The sequence below is a fragment of the Balaenoptera ricei genome, chromosome 3 (assembly GCF_028023285.1).
Source record: "Balaenoptera ricei isolate mBalRic1 chromosome 3, mBalRic1.hap2, whole genome shotgun sequence".
NCBI classification, from domain to species: Eukaryota; Metazoa; Chordata; class Mammalia; order Artiodactyla; family Balaenopteridae; genus Balaenoptera; species Balaenoptera ricei.
Genome location: NC_082641.1, coordinates 126,669,942 through 126,696,433, shown reverse-complemented (window position 1 = coordinate 126,696,433; position 26,492 = coordinate 126,669,942). Strand labels below are relative to the sequence as shown.

Genomic DNA, 26,492 nt, shown 5'->3' with positions numbered 1-26,492 from the left:
TAACATCAAAAATAAAGATCACAGATCATCACCATAACAAATATAATAATAACAAATATAAAAATAATGAAAATGTGACAGACACAAAGTGAGCATATACTGTTGGAAAAATGGTGCCGATGGATTTGTTCAAGGCAGGGTTGCCACAGTTTGTAAAAAACATGATACCTGCAAAGAGCAATAAAACGAGATATATTTATAGGTAGACAGAAAGAGATTTATTATGAGGGATTTGCTCACACAATTATGGATGCTAAGAAGTCCCATGACCTGGAAGCAAACTAAATGCCCATCGACAGACGAATGGATAAAGAAGATGTGGTACATATATACAATGGAATATTACTCAGCCACAAAAAGGAACGAAATTGGGTCATTTGTAGAGACGTGGATGGATCTAGAGACTGTCATACAGAGTGAAGTAAGTCAGAAAGAGAAAAACAAATATCGTGTATTAACACATATATGTGGAACCTAGAAAAATGGTACAGATGAACCGCTTTGCAGGGCAGAAATAGAGACACAGATGTAGAGAACAAACATGTGGACACCAAGGGGGTAAAGTGGCTGGGGGAGTGGTGGTTGTGGGATGAATTGGGAGATTTTGATTGACGTATATACACTAATATGTATAAAATAGATAACTAATAAGAACCTGCTGTATAAAAAATAAAATTCAAAAAAAAAAAGTCCCATGACTTGTGGTCTCTAAGCTGGAAGCCCAGGAAAACCAGCAGTGTAGTTCTGGATCAAGCCTAAAGGCCTGAGACCAGGGGAGCCAATGATTTACGTCCCAGTTTGAGTCCTAAGGTCTGAAAACCAGAAGCACGGATGTCCTAGAGCAGAAGATGGAAGATGAATGTTGCAGCTCTAGCAGAAAGGGAAATTTCTCTTCCTTTGCCTTTTTATTCTGTTCAGGTACCCCACTTTAGGGAGGGTGATTTTCTTTACTTAGCCTGTCATTCAGATGCTGATCTCTTCTGGAGATACTTTCACATACTGTTTTATGTTTTATCAGCTATTTCAGAATCCCTTAGCCCAGTCGGGTTGATGCATAAAATTAACTGTCACCAATCAAGTCAGAGGGGGAAGACCTATGTTAAACAAATGTTCTTTTTTTTGTTGTTATTGTTACAGTCATAGGGATGGGCATATTTAAGTCCTTTAATCTGAACTGAGTATTTACGATAATTACACTGATTTACTGTTCTTGGAAGTCCTTGGGTCTCATAGCAATACCTAAAATATTTCATTTCAGTCATTTTATTTCTTTTCTAAGGTATTTCCATTTTCATCGAGATTTATTAGAGAAAAGAAACCTCTAGCTCCACATCTTCAGCTATAACTCTTCTAACTGGTTCTCATGTCATTGTCACTCCTTCCCCTACTCCCCAGTTTCCATATTGCATACCGATACCAAGGCCAGCTCTTAATACTTAATTATATTATGTCCCAGCCATACTCTACTGATAATTCCTCAGTTATCTATAGAATTTAAAGCACATTAGCCTGGTATTCAAGAGTCTATAATATAGCCCCAAACTATCAGTCACTTTGATTCGCCCCTTTGTGCGAGCCCATGGTCTATTCTTGCCTCTGCCTAGGACATCTCTTTTTTTTTTTTTTTGGCTGTGTTGGGTCTTCGTTGCTGCACATGGGGTTTCTCTAGTTGCGGCGAGCGGGGGCTACTCTTCGTTGTGGTGCACGGGCTTCAGTAGTTGTGATTCGCGGGCTCTAGAGCACAGGCTCAGTAGTTGTGGCACACAGGCTTAGCTGCTCTGTGGCATGTGGGATCTTCCTGGACCAGGGCTCGAACCCGTGTCCCCTGCATTGGCGGGTGGATTCTTAACCACTGCACCACCAGGGAAGCCCTTAGCACATCTTTTTTCTACCTTACATATCAAAATATTATCCCTCCTTCAGGATCTGACTGTTAACAGACCATTTTCACTAGGTTTCTTTCTTTGGACAGTTGTAGTTCCCACTGATCGTTTGCTTTTTCTGAATTCTGTTAGCATTTTTTGGTCAGCCCCGTTGACTTGTGCATGTATTATCTTAGGCTTGTGCTTTTTATCTGTTTCTTAATTTTTTAACTAGAATTAGTTTGGATATGGGTTTAGAGGAAGGAAATAAGATCAGAGAGATGGACCTTGCCTTCTCTTAGCATCTTCTTCAGACCTTAAGGTACCTTTTTTATGCTCTCAGTAAGAAATGATGGTTTTCTAAGTTGCGAGCTCATTCCTTGGCCTACTTCCTTGATTGGTCAGGCAACACTAAGTCTGAAGACATTGATTTGAAACAAACAAATAGTAAACGAGACCCTGCCCCCCTTTTTTTTTAACTTTCATCCATTAAATTACTTGATTCTTCTGCATCTTTTGAAACTATTAGGAAGAATAAGGTCCAAATCAAACCAGTTTGTTTTTAATTTCATAAGTATCTGAGTTACCTACAGTGTGCACATTACTTTACCATAGTGTACTTAGTAGCAACACATTGCTGCTTACGTTGAAAAATGTCTAAAGATAAGACCTGAGTTTCTGGTTGAAGGCACCTAGAAAGTGGAGAATAGGAGTGAGGTTTTCATGTTTGTGGGTTTCAGATTGTCTGCAAACTTAAATGATCTCAGAGAATCAGCTTAGTGCTTGCTCATTACCCAGGTTCTATGAAGACATAAGACAAACAGTAAGTTTTATCTTACAGGTGTAGAGAGAGAAATGCCAAAGTAACAGTACCTGAATATTTGTATTGTCAAGGGGTTAGATCTTGGATATTAGCAGTAGTCAGTGGCTATAGGAATTCTGTGAAACGGGAGACCAATGTGGGATAGGCTACTTAAGGAAGATTTCTTTGGCAGCTGGGTATTAGGATGTTGCAATTGAAAATGGAGAGTTAGCAGCTTGCAGAATAAAAGTGGAAAACGTGGAGGTGAAGGTAGAAACTGAGTAAGTAGGATTTGGATAAGCAGAAGGCTGTTCCTGGCTCCTAATCTGTGTGTAATAATGTCGGGATGGGTTACACAGGTGGAAAGCACAGATGGGGAGGGTGTGAGGTGTTAGGTTTAGAGAAATAAGTTATATATTCCTTGAGATCAAAAGGAAGAATGAAAGAAACACCTGTCACTTAGGTTTAAGGAGTTATAATACCAATTTCTAAGCATACCAATTTCTAAGTGGAAAGACCTAATTATTTTAGAAGTGCTGTAGTTGCACCATGGAGGAAAATGCCTTTGAATCATTTATGTTTTAGTTGTTTTTTTATGGATTGTCTTCTTGATACTGAGAATAGGGGCTGTGTCTTAAACTCATACACTTAAGCAATAAGGAGAAAAATGCCTAATAACTTGTTTGGTTTTTTTTAAGTGTGTTTCCGAATTCATCTAATTCCCCCTTGTTTCTAATTATTATGAGAGTATTCTGTTAAAGGCTTACTTTACATATGACTTCCCACAAAGTGCTTTATGAAATTGTGTGATTGCATGAAGATGTGAAGTATGAATTAGTGCCTTTGACATTTCAAGTTTGTAGTTTGGGTTGGATGGTTGTAAAATTCACTTTATTGTAATTTTGTTAGGGAGCCATTGGTACAAATTTGTTGATGTAGACATGAGATGTAGTCTTATGAGAGTTGATTTGTGCTTTCTCTTTTGCCTTTGATTTTTAGTGACTTCCCATCACTGCCTTAGCTCTTTCTGGATTTGGTGTTTTTGTATAGAATCATTTATTTTTCTTTAAAACCTAGATAAATTAGATTTTTATATTAAAAATTTGCCATAATTCTTAGTATTGGATGTTTATAATGGCAAGGAATGGCTTTGAGGTTTCTGACAGCTTCCTAGCACAGATTTGCCTCTGCCATTAAGTAAAGAAAGAAGAAAAAACAGAAGGAAAACAAAACAGAGGAATCAGGAAAGGAGAAATAACCTATTCACTTTGTTCATCACTTATCCTTTTTTTTAAATATTTATTTATTTGGCTGTGTCGGGTCTTACTCGTGGCACGTGGGATCTTTCATTGTGGCGAGCGGGCTCTTCATTTCTGCTCACGGGCTTCTGTCTATTTGTGGTGCAAGGGCTCAGTAGTTGTGGCACATGGGCTCAGTAGTTGTGGCACGCAGGCTTAGTTGCCCCGTGGCATGTGGGATCTTAGTTCCCCGACCAGGGATCAAACCCGTGTCCCCTGCATTGGAAGGCAGATTCTTAAACCCACCACTGTGAGATTTTCTTTCAAGTGTTGATAAATGTTGGAATGTATGTGAAGGGTGTTGAATTCCTATATGGAAAATAAAGGATTGAAAAGGGATAATTGCAGCAGCTTTGAACATAGTTTTAGATGCAATAAGGACAGATCAACTCTGCCATTAGCAGATTGGTACATCTGTTGCTTTTCTTAGGCTAGTGGGCACAATCTCTATAAGGTTAAGCAGAAACTTTCCCCATCAGGCTACCTTTTTCTGCAAAGACATGTGAAAATGAATTCCTTTGTGTGTTCGATGGTAGTTATTCGTGTATCATGTGTGCGAAGTAGTAGTCCTCGGGAACAGCTGAAGCAAAAGCGTAGGAAGGAATGTGAGCTTTTTAAGCCTAGTCACCTTAAGATCTTTTACATTAAGATTCTAGGGAGCGTATTCATTGGATCTGAATATGAGACCATGCTTAAGTAGCTGGTTTTGCATTTTCTAGAAAAATACAGTTATTAAGATACTAAATCCCCATTCTCTAGTTTCAGTCTTAATTTTCTTTTATAACAAAATAACATATTAGAGCAAAATTTTAAAAAAGAAATAGCACTAAAAACACTAAACAGGGGACTTCCTTGGTGGCGCAGTGGTTAAGGATCCGCCTGCCAATGAAGGCGACATGGGTTCGATCCCTGCTCCAGGAAGATCCCACATGCTGCGGAGCAACTAAGCCCGTGTGCCACAACTACTGAGCCTGTGCTCTAGAGCCCGTGAGCCGCAACTACTGAAGCCCGTGCGCCTAGAGCCCGTGCTCCGCAACAAGAGCAGCCACCACAACGAGAAGCCCACACACCACAACGAAGTGTAGCCCCCGCTCGCTGCAACTAGAGAAAGCCCACGTGCAGCAGTGAAGACCCGACGCAGCCAAAAATAAATAAATAAATAAAATTATAAAACAAACCAAAAACACTGAACAGTTTTCCACTAAACTGATACTCATTAATGCCTTTGACACAGATTTTTTTAAGCCTTTTTTCCCTGTTATGAATATTTTTAAAACACATAAACTTCTCAAATGGTAAATCCAGGTATCATTTTTTATTAAAGTTAACAAAGAAATCACTCCAGTCTAGGTTTAAAATAACTTCCTGTTTGTTTGTTTTTTTTTAACATTTTAAATAATGGCAAAATGCCTTTCTTTTTCTTTTTTTGGGGGGTGGGGGGCTGTGCCACACGGCATAAAAGATCTTAGTTCCCTGACCAGCGATCGAACCCGTGCCCCCTGCAGTGGAAGCACGGAGTCCCAACCAACCACTGGACCTCCAGGGACGTCCCCCAAGCAAAATTCATAATCTAGATAAGTTTGAAATAAAAATGGTAGTGCTTATTTTCAGGAAATTACCCTTACCAGACTTACAGGCATATAGAAACTTGAAATCATTTATTGCAGTGACTTCCAGTTCTTGTAGTCTCTGAAATTAGCAGTTGATATTCCTAGAGTTATTGGGGACAAATTGTATATCCACAGTAATACAGCAACGGATAATTAAAGCATGATTCTTCCAGTAAAAAGCAAATGTCATCTTTGTGGTAATATGATTGTTTTCTGTGATCAGGAACTAAACAAAAATGTGACTCCTTATTAATACAACTTGGTAGGAAATGGAACATGAGTTATAGTAAAAGGGATCTTTGCTTTCTGAAACATTTTGGAATGACTAGTAGAATCTCCTTCATTTCTTCAGTTAAAAAGTAAGACCAGGTGAGGTTAAGAAACTTGCCCATGGTCTCAGGAATCAGTGGTGGATGGATATAGAATTCAGCTGCCCTGGTTAAGAGGAATGTTAAGGCTGCCACACAAGTACTGACTTAATTGGACAATGGGTTGCTTGACAGGAAAAAATCTCTCTACCTTGTGTTGGGCAATGTAGTCAGTCAGTGAATTCATCAGCTGAATAGTGGAAAACTTAACCCTAAATAAAACTTAACCAGAGAGGAAAAACTATCTTATTCAAATTTTTTTAAAACTTGGTGATGTTAAGTGGTAATCAGCTTTTTATAATGCCCTCCCTTTTCCCCCTTTCATTTTATTAGGTGGTATGGTCAGGAAAAAGACTACAATGTGCTAGTCATGGATCTTCTTGGACCCAGCCTTGAAGACCTCTTCAATTTCTGTTCAAGAAGGTTCACAATGAAAACTGTACTTATGTTAGCTGACCAGGTATGTGAAACTTTTATGAGAATAAAAACTAAGAAATACTACTGTTTACAACTACTTAACTATAATTTAAATGTGTGTAAACCAGAGTATTATAGTCCTGTGTGTCACGTTTAACGTTTGGATCAGCAAAAAAAGATCCATAGTAAGGTATAGTCATTCAAGTGTATTACTCTAATATGACTTGTAGATAGATGTTTTCTCATGGGTATAGGACAAAAACGGATTATACTAGTTTATTACTCACCTGTAGACTAGGAGTTTTCAAGCTGCTCCCATCAGATAGAGTGTATTTGTTTTAGTGTTGAATATAGCAGGTTTCCTTATAAGATTTTGTTTGAAGAAAGGATTTGGAGTGTATGTGTGTATATAAATATAGATAAATATGTATATATTGAAATTTTGTTTAAATTAAGCAAATTGAATGCTATGTATTACGTGTTGAATCCTTATGAAAGGTGTATTTTTGAGGAAAATAAGGTACTGAAGTAATTTAAGGAATAATTTTTGACCAGGTAGATGCTCTTGAAGTAAAGGATTCTCGGCCATTGGTAATAGTTAAACAAAACCAGGGAAATTTTTATGTCATGAATTAGATTTATTCATTGGCTGGAGATTAGATGAAATTGTTTTAAAGCCAAAGATTAGATTTTTTTGAACTAAAGGAAATAAAAAAGAAAATTAGTTTTAAAGAATTTTAAGATGGGGAATAATAGGGTTAGAAACAAGCCTTGAGGAAACAGATAATATGGTCAACGATAATAGGTAAATGTCAAGGAATTTATGATTAAAACCTCTTAATATGACATGTGAATGAATCTTAATAAAAGAGTTTGTATTCTGTAGGCTCAGTAACACGTAGGCATTCATACAGTGAACATTTATTCAGGGCCTGCCATTGTACTTAACACTGGGATGTACAAAGAAGAATAAGAACTAGTCTCTTCCCATTAGGAGCATAGAGTTTAGTGGAGAAAAATGGAAGGGTTCTGTCATAGAAGTCTATATATTGGATACACTAGTAACATCAGAGAAAGAATGTAATTTAGGAAAGGGGGTTGCAGGAAAGCATTTGTTTAAGAAGGAAACAGCTGAGTCTTGCTCTGTAGATGACAGGCAACACTTGAAGTAGTCTGTAGTTTGTGCTATTAATTTGTCTTTTGCCCCACCTTTCCCCTGTGAGTTAATACTCATAGTTTAATTATGGGTATTACTTAGCTAGGACAAATATGTACATAAGTGAGCCAGCGGTTTTGTTTTACTTCTTTAATATATGAGTTGCTGCTGTACCTAAAGATGCTATTTGAACATTGTATACATCTACTTCCTTGAGAGTATGAATAGTTTAAGCCAGAGATTACAATTTGGCTTCAAAAGACATTTGCCAAGGTAGAGGAGTAAGATTTAGAATCTGTATATCCATGGTGATAAAAGCTCTAGAGAAAATGAGGCCAAGTAAAAAATAGAATCCTGACATATACTACTAGAAGAGCAAGAACATATGGTTAGAAAGATAATGTTGGCAGCCTTTGCACATGGAAAACACTATCAAATACAACTTGTAAGTATTTTACAGAAAAGGTAGACATAGTTGATAATTTGGAAATTAAAACTATTATAGAAGAGATGCCAGAGAGAGTTAAAAGACAAATTTTTCAAAATTTAAATCTATTTACATAACAAATGACTGATAAAAGATTGTCTGTTGTATGCAAAGAATTCTTAAAAATTGGCAAGAAAAGAACAAGTCAAAAGAATACTGGACGAGTATAGATTGACAGTTCATAGAATAGTACTAAATCCAAAAGGTCGGTAAAAATGAGCAGGTTTCCAAACTGTTAGGGAAATAAGCGAGGTCAGTACCTGTCAAATTGGCAAAATTTAGAAAGAACTGAAATAACTTTGCTAGTGGGAAAAAGAACACTACTGCTGAAAAAAATGAGTTGTTATAGGCTATTTTGAAGGGCAGTCTGATGGCACCTATCAAAATGAAAAAAATACGTACCTTTCAGCCCAGCAACTCTGCTGTAATAGTATGGGATTTATAACCCATAGAAATAAAAGCACTAGTAGGTAAGGATATATTTAAGTATTATTAATAGCATTATTGTTTATGGTGGGAGAATATTGGAAATAATGGGAATACCGTGAGTTAGGGGATAATTGGGGAGTACTTCCATCTGTGCCGTAGAATATTTATAGCCATTAAAAAGAATGCTAAGGGCTTCCCTGGTGGCGCAGTGGTTGGGAGTCTGCCTGCCAATGCAGGGGACACGGGTTCGAGCCCTGGTCTGGGAGGATCCCACATGCCACGGAGCAACTGGGCCCGTGAGCCACAATTACTGAGCCTGCGTGTCTGGAGCCTGTGCTCCGCAACAAGAGAGGCCGCAATAGTGAGAGGCCCGCACATCGCGATGAAGAGTGGCCCCCACTTGCTGCAACTAGAGAAAGCCCTCGCACAGAAACGAAGACTCAGCACAGCCATAAATAAATAAATTAATTAATTAATTAATTTAAAAAAAAAAAGAATGCTAAGACCATACCACTTGACGAGGCAGAATTTCCAAGAAATTAAGAAAAGCTTGTTAGAATGGCATGTTTATTATTCAGTTTTGGAATATGATCATAGAAGTATGGAGAAAAATCATAGGAGAGTCCAAAAAGCATGCAAGAAAGGAAACCCAGCGTGTGTATGTCCCCATTTGTATAAAAAGTTACATGCTTACATTGTATGGTACCAACTTCCAGGAATGTTTGAGTTATAATTAGTTAAAAACAAGTGAACAAGAATAAAGTGAGTGGACTGCTTCTATTTCAATTTAAAGCAATAACAACAACTTATAACTACAATGTCAGTTGGTCAGCACCCCTTACTCCCAAGCACATGTGAGTTTATGTGTGTACGTATATAAGAGCATGGAAATAGATCTGGGCAGTAGCAGGCTGTTTTTATATAGGTACGTCAGGGGGCATAGGATTGGCTTTTACTTTATATAATTTATTACAACAACTGAAACAATTCTAAATGTATTACTTTTGTAATTTAAAAATAAAACCATTTTTTGCTATCAGGTCATGTTTTGCTACTATCATGTTTATAATCATTAATATTGAAAGAATAAGCCTAAAGAACACTTCTGGTTTATGCTTATATATCCATCAGTCTAGAGGTAAATGCGGTGCCTGGTTGCCCTTTCTTTTTAATTTTGACTAGCACTGTCTTTGTGAACTCTCAATAAAGTTAATAAAGTATACCTGTGATCTTGAAAAATAATTGACATATTGAAGTAATTCAGAAATAATGTTTTCTTTTGTCACTTAATACAAATCACTTAATTTTCTCTCCTCCTCCCCTTTTTTCCAGATGATCAGTAGAATTGAATATGTGCATACAAAGAATTTTATACACAGAGACATTAAACCAGATAACTTCTTAATGGGTATTGGGCGTCACTGTAATAAGGTTAGTCACATGTTCTTTGCATGAAGGAACAAAGAGTAAAAAACTTCAAGAATTGCTTTGGTGAACTTTCAGTCTTTAAATTAAGAGTCATAGTAAGTTGAATTTGCTATTGATAATTGCTTTAAAAGATTGTACTAGAAGGATAATCTGTTAACTTAATAACTTGAAATAAATTCTCTCCAACTTACCCAACCAAGGTTAGTTATTTATATGGAAATATAAAATTCCAAGGGCTTTATAGTGAAATGTAATCATCTATATTATTTAACTATTGAACAGTTGTATCTATTTTTCATTCATTCGAATAGCTAGCAAACAAAAAACAAACAAAACCCCATGTACTTTTCTTCCTGAATGCTAAAACTCAGATTTTAACCTTTGTCTCTGAAGTGTGGGTTTTTGTAATATATGTGCTTGTGCCAGCGTGGGAACCACTGACCCATCTGTCACCATGGCGTTAACATTTGCTGACTAAGCATGGTTGATAATGAGAATTCTTCAGTCCTTGGATTTGTGTATTCAAAAGGATAACTTTTGGGCCTGCTTCAAAAGTAGTTGACAGTTTCTTATTTGGGTGCCAAGTTGGGTGGGGTCTCCACCCCTCTTCTCTCCTTTTCAAAGGAAAGTGTAGACAAGTGAAATGAACATACATACAATGAAATTAGTGTTCATTGGGGGCTGCAGAATGGTTGAACTTATGGGGTGATTGGGTTTTAGCTAGTGACGCATGATTGCAGTTAAAAACTAATTGTGTTGAATTTTTTCTGCAATGATTAGTTTTACTGAGTGAATTGCTTTTATTTATTAATTCAATGTTGAGCTCGGGCAGACAGGCAGCATTGGCAATGCACTAAGCATGTTATGATCTGATGATCTCATAGAAATTCTCAACTTCAGGACAACTTGGGGGTTTTTTGTTTTTTGTGTTTTTTGTTTTGTTTTGTTTTTGGAAGGAACATTCCCATTTGTTTTATTAAACCATTAGGGAATGTTTGGTGTTTTTAGGTCTAGCTATAAATGTTTACCTTTGTTTGCCTGTATGAATGCCAACTTGGAGCCATTACCATTAGAACTGGTGTTATTTGTTAATGCGTGAGACATTAATGTTGGTCTGACCAAGTTTTAGGAATTTAAATTTTTTTGTTGAAAGCTGAGCTTTAAATAATAGAAGGTGTTTAAATCTACATACAACCTTTCTTGCCATTCCCAATTGCATCTTTTTTTTTTTTTTTTAATGTTATGTGGCTTCTCTCTTTGAAGCATCCAGGTTCTTAATTGTTACTATAAAACCTGGTAATTTAATTGAAAAATTACTAGTCTTAATTTTGGGGGGCAATTTTGTCAGTATGACCCTAATCTTTTGACCATTTCCCAGCCCTTTTCTTGCCATTTTCTTCCTGCTAAAGAGCCATTATCCTCATGAGATCCATGTTCTGCATGTTGACATTGCAGTACATGGTTTTTGTCTTAAATTTAATGATGGCCTAGATAATACCTCTTTGCTTTTTTCCCCCCTTTAAAATAGTTTATTAATCACATAGTTGTGTTAGGAAATCCAAATTGACCAGTGATACGTAAACCTTTTTAGAATCTTGTATCCTCTTTTAGAGATATTAAAAAGAATATTGTGAAGCTTCTTTGCTGTTAAACAGATTCAGAGAGACCCTAGGGTTAGAAGTGCAGTGTTTTACCTAAGATTCAAATTCTAAATGTTGTTCTTGAACATTTTAGATTAGTGTTTTGTTTATGTAGTTGGTTTTTAGTGTTTTCTGTATTGTAGTTTGAAATATGCCAGTTGTATGAGACTGGATTCTTTGGTCAGCTTGTTCCAGTAGTTTTCTATTTGTGGGTAAAGAGTTGGTGGGGTGGGGGGCGCTTTTGAGGTTGATTTTTAAAGTCAAATTTCTTATTTGGAAAATTGTTCTGAATTTGATATTTAGGAGTAGTCACTCCAATCGTAGTGAATTTGCTCATCTCTTCCAGTAATCAGCCCTGCATGCTTACGAAAATAAATTTTAAGGTGACTAAATGCCTTCTACCTCTTCCTTACTGAAGATTTTTTTCCCCTGTACAATCTTTTTTAGGGGAAGGGCAGATTGTGGTACCAAAGATTGCAGATCCAAATTCCCCCCTTTTTTATTAATAAATTAAAGAGCCAAATGTCACCATTGCTATCCCTGTTTCAGGCAGTGACACAATATAGTGGCATTAAAAACCTGAGTATTTTCCAGAATTCAAATGTTCTTAAGCATGTGATTCTTATTTGGAAAACTGAGAAGCTACAGTGCTTGGTGGAAGAAGGATGGCATTTGGCTACCCTGTTCTTTCTCTAATGCCTCGGTGTTGCCTGTCTGCGCCGGCCATTGTTGCAATGTAAGCAATACTGTTTGATGCACTGCCACCCTCTATTGTCTGTTTAGTGTTTAGAATCTCCAGTGGGGAAGAGGAAAAGAAGCATGACTGTTAGTACTTCTCAGGACCCATCTTTCTCAGGATTAAACCAGGTCTGAAACTGTCTCCTATTCCAACCTCAATCCCAAATTCATGTGCTTTTCTTTCTTATTGTTTTATTTTGATTATTTTTGTTTTGTTTTAATTCTGGAGAATGTAGATCTTGCTCAAGCACCTCTTATGTTGGCATTATTCAGACATACTTGGCAAACATATAACATTACTAAGATGTTTCTTTGTGGCTTTTGCTTAAAGTTTGTAAAATTTAGAGAAAACCTAAATGAAAACAGGATTATGTTTAGATCTCTAACATGCACATGAGGAAATGTGTTGATCTACCATTGAAATTCTTTACCTAATGGTAAACTTGAGATAGACTGTTCAATTTTTAAAAATAATTTGGAGTTGCATTACTGCTGAATGATGATATTCTGCATCAACTCTCTTCCCCTTCCCTAGCGTACTTTAGGTAAGTGTAGATCAGATTTCAGATCTAGTTTTTCTAGAATTGATTACCTCAATATAAGAATTCTCTCAGCTTCAAACAAGTGGCATAAAATGCTTAAAGAGCATTATATGCTCTGGGACTGGAATATACTGTATTCTAACAACATAACGATAACTGAAGCACTTATCGATTACCATCAGTGACACATAAGTAAGATAAACAGATGCATAACCTGATGATTTAGTGTTTAGCAGGCTAAACACTCCAATAACTTTCCAAATATTTTTTAAATGTAAGCAGAACTCTTCATATTTACTTTTGTAGAAGTTAGATAGCTTTATTACTGTATGAATTTTCAGATAAACAAGGGAAAATAATTTTTAAAAATCACACCATTTAGGTACTTAATCTTTGAAGCTCCTGAATGAACGAATCTTTATCAATTTAGTATACACTGAGAAGTAAGTATTGACATAAGTAATCAGAAAAGGAAAAAAGTTGCATTTGATATGTGAGCATACTTTGTAGTTCCGTTATTAAACCACAAGTATCATCTGGGTAATCATTTAATCCTTTTCCATACTGCCCAGCATTATTTCAGGAACTATGTTCTCCCACTGTTAAAAAGGTTTCAGGAATTCAATTTTATTTTTATTCACAAAGAAATACCAACTATGGTAACTAGGTCTTGGTTGGGCAGAGAGGGGGGATGGTGGGTAATTAGGTACGTTGTAAGGCAACTTTACTGCCCTATTTTTACTTACTCATATACATTCACACATTTTACTTATATTTTATAACATAATTATTTAATAATAGGTTTTCTGGGTTATAAGGAAAAGTAATCTTGTGAATTTTCTGAAGGGCAGGAAAATGTGACTCCTGGTTAGGAGAAAAACTGTTGTAATACCAAAAACTAAAATTGGCAGTAGCGTTTCTGAAGAAAATGCACGTCTGCTGAATGGAGTTATCCCAGCATACCCAACATTAACTCATTTCCACATTCCTTTGAAAAATATGCTGCATTCTTTAAAACAGCCACAAATTTTACTTAGAACATGTAATTAAAATCCACAGAAAGCAGCTTGACAACCGAAGAGTTTAAACGTCTCTTTGCATATGCAGACCTATAAAAACACATTATTTTATGACGTTGAATACTGACTTTTCCTTGTTTGGTTTTACCTTTACATATCTGCGGCTGTTGGGTTGTATCCTTGGTATGACATGGTTTCATGTAAATATTTCCCATTATATATGTTTTTACTCGTTTTGAATTCAGTGCATAGAGAGTGACTAAAGAAGCATGATAGGTACCAGAAGGTAATGAACTATCAAGAGATTTAAAATTTTTTAATTTTAAGTAGTTTTCAGTTGTTTGCTCTTAAAATGGGATACCTTTGTTTATCAGTGACATTACTTTTCCTGACTCATTTTCAGTTTTTATAGGAGAAAATTAAAAATTTTTTTGCTTTGATATTGAAGATTGAGATACTTAAGAAGATAGTGTTTGTCCGTTTTTGTTTTCTTAATAAGTTAGGTTTTTGTCCTTTAGAATTGTAGAAGGAAAGAACTCTAGTGAACACTGAGTTTTTATAAAGCAGTCTTTTAGTTGTGAGAAAGTGGTTATTGAGTTGCAAATGGAGCTGTTGAATCTAGACATGAATGTAACTATCAGACATAACCATGTCAGAGTTGTTCCTGTTTTCGCCTCCATTTGGAGTACTAAAGGAAGCAATCTCAGAAAATAATCCTTAGAAGAAAGTTTATGTCCTTATCACTTTTTATTCATAACCCACATAATTCTTTGGGAGAGTTTTTAAATGCCATGAAGCTGGATGTCCTTTTATGTTTGTTTTTCCTTTGTTTTCTTTTCAGTGTGAATCTGTAGAACTTAAGTCATAATTTTTGTTTTGCTTAACATAAGTATATTTTGCTCATTTTAATATTTGAGTACTGAGCCAATTTTCATATCGAAAGAAACTTAAAGAGTATGAGCTTTATTTCTCTTAGTGTTTTATAACATTAACTTTCCTGTCCCTATTTTATAATAACTCAGTTGTTCAAGAAGTGAGTTTAATCATACTAAAGAGCTTTCATTATCCAGTTACATTTTACTGAAAATTTAATCTTCATTCTTTGTAGTAGACCAGGTGAAAATAAGTGTTTCATTGTCAACATGGTTACAGAAGCTCAAACCTCAGTCTTTCCCATCCAGTGTATAACTAAGGCTAGGTTGTAGTGCCTGCCTGAAATAGGCATTTTTCATCCTCCTAAAAGAAGCACTTGGTCATATCTTTTTCACTTAAATCAGTAACTTGCTTTAGTTATTTTTTGACACAAACCCCAACAGGCTAGGTGGTCATGTTTCCCAGTACATCACAGACTGTAAACTGCAGAAGGAACCTAATGTCAGCCTAATGGGAAGAAAAACTACAAAATTTAGGTGTAACTAGAAAAGAATAGTGTAGGGCTACATAGTATAAGAGCACATAGACCTGCTTTGCTTGATAAACTTTGTAGACATAACTTTTGATAAGTGATTTTATGATAAAGGCTAAATAAAATTTTAAGTTAAGATTATTTTGATTTAGAAGGTAGGTAAATATGAACATACTTTGGGTTTTTCCCCCCAAAATACTTCTGTTTTTTTTCTTCATATAAAAGTTTTAATCATGGAGAGTAAACCTGAATTAATTTTAAAAATTAGCTACATTATAAATGAGTATCTTACGCCCTGTGTACCATATAAATGAAACAGCACTAAACATTATTTTGTTCTAAAATACTACTTGGTTTCTGGTTAGCTCATTTAAACTGCTGATTGTAAGCCACCTTTATTTAAATAAATAAATACTTAAGTGCTTTTTAAGACTTTAGATCAACTTGTTATATTTTCCAGAAGCTTAAGCTGCTCACATGCGTAAATGTCAGTTGGAAATAAAATGAAATGCATGCTTGTTTTAAAATGCTTATTTATTATAAATAAAAATCTTGGTTTTGTTGTCAATATACAACTTTCAGAGTTGTCTTATTTTAGATAATGAGCATTCTGTTGGCATACTAAAGAGTGGCCTTTGTAGAATGGAAGAGTTCCAGATAGCTTATGTCTAGTTTTTTAAAACCCCATGCTTGTTTACCAGTGTAACAGGATGTCAGGCTTCATTATGGCATACAGCACACTTGTCAGCAACTCTGCTATTGAGCATGTATACATTTTTCCACTATGTTAGAGGTTCCAAAGAATGTGTAATGAACTGGGCCTATGAACTTGTTCAGCTGACAGGGATCAACCACTTGACTTAACTGTATTTTTTTAACTTGATTTATTGATGAGGACTAATAAAAGCTTATTGGAGTGTTAAGTTTGTTCATTATCTGTTCTGTTTATGATGCTTTATTTTAATATAATTGAACAAAATAGAATAGATGCCATTTAATGAGTAAGAAGCAGTTTAACTGAACAAGATTGGAAACCTAATGTCTCTTTATTTTCTTTTAAAGTTATTCCTTATTGATTTTGGTTTGGCCAAAAAGTACAGAGATAACAGGACAAGGCAACACATACCATATAGAGAAGATAAAAATCTCACTGGCACTGCTCGATATGCTAGCATCAATGCACATCTTGGTATTGAACAGAGGTGAGTTTGAAAATTGAATGTGTTTATCAAATCCATAGCAAAAGCCATTGATGGGTTTTTAAAATATTTTAATTAGTTTCTTACAATATCTAAAGATGTTTCTTGGCTGAAGATTTGAAAGACACTTATTAATCGTTTTACCTGCTGCTTTGGACAGTGCAGAGAAGCCGATTAAATGAGGCCTTTTTTTTTTCTTTGTTGAAGCTTGTCTTTTGAGGAGAAAATATTGCATGATGGAAATTAGAAGCATAAATCCAACTTTATGTTTCTTTTTGCAGCTAAAGACAATACTTTTTTTCTTAATACTGATCTTGGGCTTTTTATATGTTAGTGATGCAAGTTGAGTTTAGGGGAAGAATGTATTGGTTATTTTTACAAGGAGAATGTTATCTGATTCCTAATAAACCAAAATGTGGTTGGTGGACCATCCCCTGTTCTACTCTTCCACCCCTACATAAATGAATAGGATTTAGTTTAAACATTGTCCTAATTTCTGTGGTCTTTCTATTTTCTGACTTGAATTCTAGTTTTTCATCTACTTTCATCTTTTGTCAATCATTTTTCTTTTTGCTCCTTAAAATAAGCGTAGATATGATATGCTTCCAGGTTAGGGAACTTCATGAGAATGAGTTTTTTTTTTTTTTTTTTTTTTTTACTCGTGAATTTGTTTTTATTTATATTGGGCTATAGGGGATGGGTTGGGAAATATCTCTGTAAGTTATGCCCTACTAGGGAAATGTCCATTCTAATTTTTTAAAGAAAAAGCTCCGAAAGCTATCCCAGGAAAATGAGAATGAGTTTTTAAGCTTAGGGAATAGCCATGAATATCTGAGTACCCTTGGTTAAACTATAGTTTCACATCTTCTGTAGGCCATTACCAGTCCTTAAATACATGTATCTGTCTGAATATGTGTGTAAGTGTATATATATATGTATGTATGTGTATATATTCATATAGATGTTTAATTAGCTTTAAGTTGTTAATTTTTTCAGCGTTATCCCTAAATAATCTTTGTGAGCTTCTGCAAAACTTATGTCCTGCTAGATGGTTCTTCCATCTTCATTAACCTCATTTAGAAAGTTATTTAGCTAAATTCCTTTTGCTCTTTAAAAGTTAAGTTGCAGGATCGTGTTGGATTTTATAATTTTGGATTCTGTGAGGAAATTTTGTTTAGAAGTAACCCATTAGGGACTTTTTTTAAAAATTACCTTAACTAACTTCTTGCACAAGATACCAAATTAGTTTCTCTCCTTGCTTGGAAACATTTTTTCTTGTGTACCTGGCTTTCTTTCACATGTTCTTCACAATAATTCCAGCCTTTAAATTTACATTTTCTTTTCTAGTCGCCGAGATGACATGGAATCATTAGGATATGTTTTGATGTATTTTAATAGAACCAGCCTGCCATGGCAAGGACTAAAGGTAAACCAGACTTATATCACCAGCTTTTTGTTTTAAGAATACAAATACACATTGGAGATGATCTTTAAGGTCCCTTTAAAGTATGAGGTTTTCTGAGAGTGAATGACTTTATTTTTACCTTTTATTGGTAAAATAAAATCTGATCGTTTCTGTAATAATTAGGTTAATAGACTCTCACAGTCACACTTGAGGAACAGTTTCCTTTGGGACAATTAGCAGGTACCCATTGGTAACCAGTAGCTTTACCTGGAAGGAACGAGACTTTCTCATTTTGATGTGTTGCCATTATGTTGAAAATGTGTACTTTTATGTACGGTAGAACTAGTTTATCCAGTAATACTAGCTATATTATTTAATTGTCCTAACATTTTACTTGTTTCCATTAATTAGGAGTTTTACCATTACTTTTGTATTTGTATGGTAATGATAAATTACTGTGTCCAAGAATTTAATGGCTGTTTAGATGCTTTATTGGTCCTTGAAAGGTAAATGGTCCCTATATTTATTGAGCATCTATGAGCTTGACACATTGCTCAATGTGTGGGTAGCTTTATCCAATGTGAATATTTTTACACTGGAAAAATAACACCAGTTATTAATGTCACTAAATGATGGGCAGCCACATGAGTTTGGTAGTGATCTGCTTATTTTGCCCTTGTTGAATATGGGTTCAGAAATCTCATTTCAAATTTGACTCCACCTATTTTTACTTAAATCATATTCCTGTTAAACTCACCCTTTACTAATAACTAAAAACGTTCTTGAAGCAGAAAGTCATGTGAAAAGTTAACAGTTTAGGAAAAGGAGATTACATGTATTATACTTTGATTTCTTTTTTATTCTAGGTTATGATTTCTCTTGAATCTCAAGTTTCCTTTTATGTGTAGTATGTTAAACTAGTAAGATTCTTCTCATAATATTGGGTATATCTGTGTGGTTTGATTCTTATTTTCCACAGGCTGCAACAAAGAAGCAAAAGTATGAAAAAATTAGTGAAAAGAAGATGTCCACACCTGTTGAAGTTTTATGTAAGGTAAGTGTACATGATGATTTTTTTTTTTTAATATGAATGATCCAGGAACAAAAAGGAATATTTTCTTTTCTAGCCTCAGAACTTAAGCATCCTATTGAGTAGCTATTTACTGTTTTAAATTTACTTTGGTTGATTCTTGGTATCTTTATGAATGACTTGAGAACTTCCCTAGTGGCGCAGTGGTTAAGAATCCACCTGCCAGTGCAGGGGACACGGGTTCGATCCCTCGTCCGGGAAGATCCCATGTGCTGCAGAGCAACTAAGCCCGCACGCCACAACTGCTGAGCCCACACGCCACAACTGCTGAAGCCCATGCGCTCTAGGGCCTGTGTGCTGCAACTACTGGAGTCCACGTGCCACAAGTACTGAGCCCACACACTGCAACTACTGAAGCCCATGCACCCCAACAAGAGACGCCACCTCAAGGAGAATCCCACGCACCACAACGAAGAGTGGCCCTCGCTCACCGCAATGAGAGAAAAGCCGGCGCACAGCAACGAAGACCCAACACAGCCAAAAAAATTTAAAAAGGAATGACCTGAACATATGAGTCATTTTAAAATAATTGTTTTTTGTTTCTGGTTTAGGCCCTATGATCTGTTTTAAATTTGAGGAAAAATAAGAAGGAGGTAAACTTTTCTAATAGAACCTCAATTCCAAACCTCAAAACCAATTTATGAGAAAATTAAGTTAAGAAATATTCCCCTTATTCTTAAACTGGTGCCAGAGAAGAAAGGATATCCACAATTGGCACATCAAGGAATTAGGGAAACAAAGGCAAGCAGATTAGAACAATCCAGAAATAGGAAGTGTCCAACAGTATGGGTGGCAGTTTGAATCTGGCTCATTTCTCTGAAATCTCAGACTTTGAAGAGAGGCACGTGAGTTGAGAGTGGAAAGATACTTGTGTCATGATGTCTCTTCCATAGAAAGAAGACCACATGGTCATCTTTGTGACAGTTGCATACCTGAAATAATTAGAAAACAATATATAATTACATATTTGGGTGGTAGAAGGGAGAAATCAGCATGAGTTGAAATAGTACTTTGGAAAGGAGTAAATGATGATGTCTTTATGAGTCTCCCCATCCACAAATTTGCTTCCTCTTTTTCTGCATATCTACAGAAACAGGGGATGGGTTGGGAAATTATGATCTTTTCTGAGACTCTTTGGGGATTTGTTTTAAATTATGAAATACATTTTAGGTTAATGAATAAAATATTCATATGTTATAGTTTACCCAAATAACTTTAAAGTCTTATACTTCAGGAAGCAAAACATCATATTTTCCATACAGTACTTACTTAACAAAGTTTCATTTGACTTATAAAAGTCAGCCATTTTTACAGGAAGAGAACGGGAGGATTTAGTACATTCTCTGCTTGTGTGCTGCATCTTAATTTTGATATGGAAATTGTGAACTACATTTGTCTTTCTGGATTAGACACATATAATTGATTCAGGGTGCAATGAACACCGAAGTATTAGGTATTACTATAAAGTAGTGAGATTGTTTTCAGTCTTATGGTCCAGCGGCATGGTCTAGCGACAGTTCATACTTTACATATGAAATGCTTATCATGTTGGTAGTTTTCTTTTGTAAAAGTAAGTTCATTTGATAAATGCAGAATACTATTAATACAGACTGTGAATGTATATTAAAAGTTGAAAAGTCCTGTTGAGAGTTTTTTAAAAATTAAAATGTACAATATGTTTATTATGTATTTTTAACTGTCCACTGGAAAAGAAAATAGCATAAGATACTTTATAAGGGCTTCCCTGGTGGCACAGTGGTTAAGAATCTGCCTGCCAGTGCAGGGGACACGGGTTTGAGCCCTGGTCCGGGAAGATCCCACATGCCGTGGAGTAACTAAGCCCATGCGCCACAACTACCGAGCTACTGAGCCTGTGCTCTAGAGCACGCAAGCCACAACTACTGAGCCCCCGTGCCACAGCTACTGAAGCCCACGCGCCTAGAGCCGGTGCTCTGCAACGAGAAGCCACTGCAATGAGAAGACCTTGCATCGCAACAAAGAGTAGCCCCCACTCACCGGAACCAGAGAAGAGCCTGCACACAGCAACAAAGACCCAACGCAGCCAAAAATAAAATAGATAAAATAAATTTTTAAAAAAGTACTTTGTAAAAATTAAATTTGTTTCCATCACTGTAATCAGTAAAAAATAAATGTTGTGGATATATACATTCTATCCTACCTTGTGGATGTGAGAAATTTCTCAAAGTCATAAGGTTTTGGGAGGAGACTGCCTCTTTTAACTCATCTCCCTTCACATTCACATTTACTCAAAGGGAAGAGATGTGAGGATTTTTGTTGTTAAAATACTTCGCATTTCTAGGTTCCTAATGGCAAAATCCTTTTGGTGACTAATATCTACAGCCTTAAAAAACGTCTGTATACATCTTTGAGAATCTTTGCTAAGAAACCAAACGTGGAAACAGTTTACACCTCAGACGTACTTATTAGTATTGTCTATAATAGAGAAAAATGGAATCCTCTAAATGTCCAGTTATAGGGAACAAGTTAATTATGATGTATTCATTAGGTCAAATAATATCCAGCCATGAACTTCTAAAAAGTTCATGCGGAAGTTAGAAATGACATAGAAGGATGCTTGCAATCTTTTAATGGAAAATGGAATATATTATGTATGCAGTATGATAACAGTTATGGAAAAAAAGACAAACCCAATCTATTCATAGGAGGAAGCATTGGATTATGGAAAAAAGAAAAGACAAACCCAGTATGTTCATAGGGTGTGGTAGTGGATTGATCTATATCATAACAATGGTTGCTTTGTATAATTGCACTCTTGATTTTACTTCTCTTTATATAGGTCTATACTGCTGTTTAAAAAGAAAGTAATTTCAGAATGGAGAGAGAGTACCCACTCACTGTCCTGTTCTGGCAAAGAACATTACTGGCCTCATTTTTGTTGTTTATTCTTTATTGCCATCCAGTTACTGTACATTGATAAAATAATAGGTTAACAAGTGGGATATCTAAATTATTTAAGAACCTGATACTGTAAGGAAAGGATATATATTTCCTCTACCAATATTAAAAGATATAGTACATAATAAGGTGGTTGGGACGATGAAATTTTGTCAAATTTATGAGGATACCAAGACACTATTGCTATTTTAGTTCTCAGATCTTATAGCAAAGTAGTAAAATATCCTCAAATACATTTCTTGCTTGTTTTTAAATACATTGATTTTTCTGTTTTAAATAAGTTTTTTGTTGTTGTTGTCTTAATTTTGTGTTTTAACTCTTGAATTCATAGGGATTTCCTGCAGAATTTGCCATGTACTTAAACTATTGCCGTGGGCTGCGCTTTGAGGAAGCCCCGGATTACATGTACCTGAGGCAGCTATTCCGCATTCTTTTCAGGTCAGTTTTTAAGACTATAAACTCCAGTGAGGGAAATTAGTTCAGTCTGCCCAACATATCTATTCTGACAAGTAGCAAGTAAAAGTGGGTCTAACCAGTATGATGAAATGTTAAGAAACTGTGAGTTTGACATTTTTCCATTTCCAAATGTCCTTGAAATATTTTAGTTTGGGATGGAGAAACTTAAATCAGACTCAAAGTAGAATATAAGTTTTCCACAATAGTTACACAATTCACATTAGATACAAGTGACTGTTGGTGGCAGTTGGGACTCTCCAACTTGGTAGAGAACCCTGCTCAATACCAAAATGAATAGCAATTAAAATATCAGGCAATAATTGGAGTTTATGATATTGTGGAGGTAGGCCCAAACTCTAGGGTCCCTAGGTATACAACCCGTAATTGGTCTTGAACAAAAGGGAAAAATAAAGTACATGTGGCTCAAAATCTTAGTTGGAAGAGAAGAATTAGGGATAATCCTCTAATCCTAGAAAAGTCTTCCCAAGTCACCAGCATAGACATCGCCCTGTCAAAGTTACAGTCTCATGTCTACTCTGATTTGTCTTTAGGGGATACCTTCTGTTAAGAATATTCCCCCATAACTGACAGCTTGACTCAGTGTTTTTGTTGTTCATGCTGCTTTTTTTTGGCTGCACAGTGCCGCTTGTGGGATCTTAGTTCCCCAACCAGGGGTTGAACCCGCGCCCTCGGCAGTGAAAGCACGGAGTCCTAACCACTGGACTGCCAGAGAATTCCCTCATGGCTGCCTTTCATTCCCACTCCCCTGCTCATTTCAAGAAAGTTTAAAGGCAGCTTCTTTTTGAAAAGGGAGAGGATTTATTCTTGAATACAGCAGACCAAAGCGGTGACATCATTTCCCCCCAATTGAGACATGTAAAAAGTGGAATTAACTGAACAGTAAGTCATCTGTAGGGAAAGAAATCTTGTAGAAGCTACAGCACTTAAGAGAAGATACTCATTTCCTTAGAAAATGCTCTCACTGTCTTGAAAGTTCTGTGGAGTATTTAATTGGACCCTATTAATAATGGGTTAACCTATAATTTTATATTTTCCAGGACCCTGAATCACCAATATGACTACACATTTGATTGGACAATGTTAAAGCAGAAAGCAGCACAGCAGGCAGCCTCTTCAAGTGGGCAGGGTCAGCAGGCCCAAACCCCCACAGGCAAGCAAACTGACAAAACCAAGAGTAACATGAAAGGTTAGTAGCCAAGAACCAAGTGACGTTACAGGGAAAAAAATTGAACACAAAATTGGGTAATTCATCCATTTCTAACAGTGTTAGATCGAGGAGGTGGTTTTAAAATACATAAAAATTTGGCTCTTTGTTTTTAAAAAAAGACGTCCTTGGAAAATTTGACTACTAACTTTAAACCCAAATGTCCTTATTCATATATATGTATATGTATTTGTATATACATATATGTGTGTATATTATTATCATTTCTCTTGGGATTTTGGGTCATTTTTAACAACTGCATCTTTTTTACTCATTCATTAACCCTTTCCAAAATAAACATTCGGTGTTGGGAATATGGTATAATCAATCAATCCAAAATCCTAGACCTAACACTTGTTGATTTTTAATAATGAATCTGGTTCGCCATGGTATTTTGACTTTCTTTCCAACTAACAGTGTTAAGAATTTTTCTGCATGTTAATGCTTTAGAATTAAAAATGGAAAATTGTGAACCATGATCTAAGTTCAAGAGGTGAGTCTGGCATTGCCCCTGAAGTGTCTGTCTTCTCAGTTGTAGAGCACCTCATTTACTCTCTTAAGTGCTCAAATAACTGAAAAGCTCGACACATCCTTCCTTATCACAAAAATAAATCTCTCTTTTAGTTGCTGCTTAGCTATATATGTTCTTAATTTCAAAATGATTTTTTTCTTAGGGCTTTACTTTTTTTTTTTTTTTTTTTTTTTACTTTTTTTTAATTGTACAAATATTCAGGGTCTAGGGGTCTGTCTACTGTAGAGTTGAATTCTGCAGTTATTCCTCGCAAATTGGAAAGAAAAAAAAAACTGGGGCAAATGCCACTGAGCTGTTAGTCTATTTCCTTTCTATATCTCTCTGGCACTCTTAGTGCTACTAAGGAGTAGAACTGTTAGGGCACAGTGCCATTTCTTATCACTGTTGCCATACAGTTCAACTCCTGTGTTTTATGTTTTTTGTCTGTTTTTCTTTTCCCCTTTCTGGGGCTTACCTCCTGATACCTGCCTACTTCCTGGAAGTGGTGGGCAGGTAAGGTTTGTTTTTTGGTTTCTAATTACATAATTTCTGAATCACTGCTCTAATCTGAACTTGGTCTTCTTTGGTCCATATTTTTACTGTTGCAATTAAAAAATTTTGTAATGTAAAAGTAGGCTCTAATCTGAGGATACTTTTCAAGTAGTATAGTTAACTGATGTCATCCTCCTCCCAGCAGCTCATCTATTAGGAATGAAGTTGAGGTACTTCGTTTCCACGTTTCTGGGAAGGATCCACAGTTGGAGGTTTAATGTAGTGGGAGTTCTTAGATGAGGAAGTTTGAACTCAAGATAACAAACACTAATGCTTGCCCAGTGCTCTACCTCTGCATCATAGTTGGAATTTAATTGTCACTTTTGAATGTTTTAATCATTATATAACTAAACATATTGTCAACAGGTTCTTAATGAGGTAGGTGGCTAGTATTGCTGAGAAGTGGTCCTGCCATTTAGGTAAGACCACATAGACTCCGTAAACTGAGGACCTGACACCTACAGTGTATTTGCTTTTTCTCACAAAATGAAACCAGTTTTTGACTAAAGCTAGCTCAGATAATAGGATTATTACAAGTTGCAGTTTCTAGAACGAAAATTAGGTTGAAATCTCATCTGACCTAGAACATTGCACTTCAGGCATTCAGCAGCCTTCAGAAAGAATTACCTTATTTTGAGCTAGTTTCCTTGTTAGTTTACTGTGTGTCTCTTACTCAATAAACAAGCAAAATTTTTGTCCTGCCTTATCTAGGTCTTAAAGATGAGAAGTTGGATCCACTGAGTTAGTATGTTTCATTGGAAAAAATTGTAATTAAACTTAAGTTTAATCCTTCTTTTGTATTGTATTTTTCATAAAAGCAACTTAAAATCTTATAAAAATTTCATAGCATTATTAGACACTGGGGTTATACAAATATCACACAAACATGGACTTGTAAAATCTTGAAAATTTGGACTTTTCATAAAACCCACCACATATCACTGACTGCTTTCAGAAATGCATTTCCAGGCAGTATGTTTTGACTCTAAGCTAAATATTGCTTGCAATTAAAACATGCCACTCCACAGAATACAAAGAACAAAATTCTTTTTAATCTTTGACTCGTTTTATTTTGGATATAAAACTTAGTGCCCTAAACAAATCTTACACAAAACTACCCCATATATAAAGCCATGAAAGCATAGCACAGTTGAGGGTGGTATGAAATAAGTATGGGGAGTCTATTTCCCCTAACTAACCTCTACCCCAACCCCATTATCTGGGTCATCCAGTAAGAAATCTCCTGTGAAGCTTGGAGTTTGAAAATAACTGCTCTAGCTTTACTTACTCCTGATTCCAATCTCTAAGTAATAAGGGTGTTTGAAAGCATATTCTCTTAGGATTCCCTACAGTAAGCTTTTATTCAAGGAAGAGCTCAGTGATTCATTGATATCAAGAAATCTTTTCCGTGGTGATGAAAAAAAATCGTATTATATTTTTCTAGTTAAAATTTTAGATGTGCTTTTTAAATATATCATTTGTTATTCACGAGTTACCCTTTCAGGGGTTTCCACATCAGAGGATTCAGTATCTTAAATGGATCTTCAGCAAGTGAATCTCTATATTGCGGGCACATACATTCCTGGGAAAAAATCCCCCAAATGGTAGCTTTTACTAATACGTTTTCTGTGATAATTTTGGAAAAATCTTTATCTGATGTTTCTTCCATTGAAAGCTATAAGTTGTTTTAGCAGTTTACTAAGAATGTGCAAAGACTTTAAAGTCTGACTCATTCAGCTAAGGTGGACTTATATGTAATAGACTTCTGTTTCCTTTTCTAAAGAAAAGATCTTTTGAAATATTCCATTTTGAAGGCCATCAAAAGACTACAAGGCGTCTACCCTAATGCTCACTATGATCTGTACTGTTTTTAAGTGCTCAGGTACCACAAGACTACAGTTATTGTTTTTATACAC

General features: G+C 35.7%; 1 protein-coding gene across 7 annotated transcripts in view; it reads left to right on the top strand.

Annotated features, from left to right (window-relative positions):
* CSNK1A1 (casein kinase 1 alpha 1) overlaps positions 1-26,492 on the top strand; it is a 49,376-nt gene that overhangs the window by 16,153 nt on the left and 6,731 nt on the right. For 3 of the 7 annotated variants that reach the window (XR_009502428.1, XM_059917462.1, XM_059917461.1), the window contains exons 3-10: positions 6,274-6,400; positions 9,762-9,860; positions 12,281-12,364; positions 16,264-16,403; positions 17,748-17,826; positions 18,785-18,859; positions 22,164-22,270; positions 23,347-23,495. Coding sequence is in view for 5 of the 7 variants with exons in the window: in XM_059917462.1 (XP_059773445.1) it covers positions 6,274-6,400; positions 9,762-9,860; positions 12,281-12,364; positions 16,264-16,403; positions 17,748-17,826; positions 18,785-18,859; positions 22,164-22,270; positions 23,347-23,495 (860 nt within the window). In the remaining 2 variants the exon portion in view is untranslated. Of the gene's footprint in view, positions 1-6,273; positions 6,401-9,761; positions 9,861-12,280; positions 12,365-16,263; positions 16,404-17,747; positions 17,827-18,784; positions 18,860-22,163; positions 22,271-23,346; positions 23,501-26,492 lie in introns of those variants that run through there. The other 4 variants (XM_059917465.1, XM_059917463.1, XR_009502429.1 and 1 more) reach the window with 4 other exon arrangements.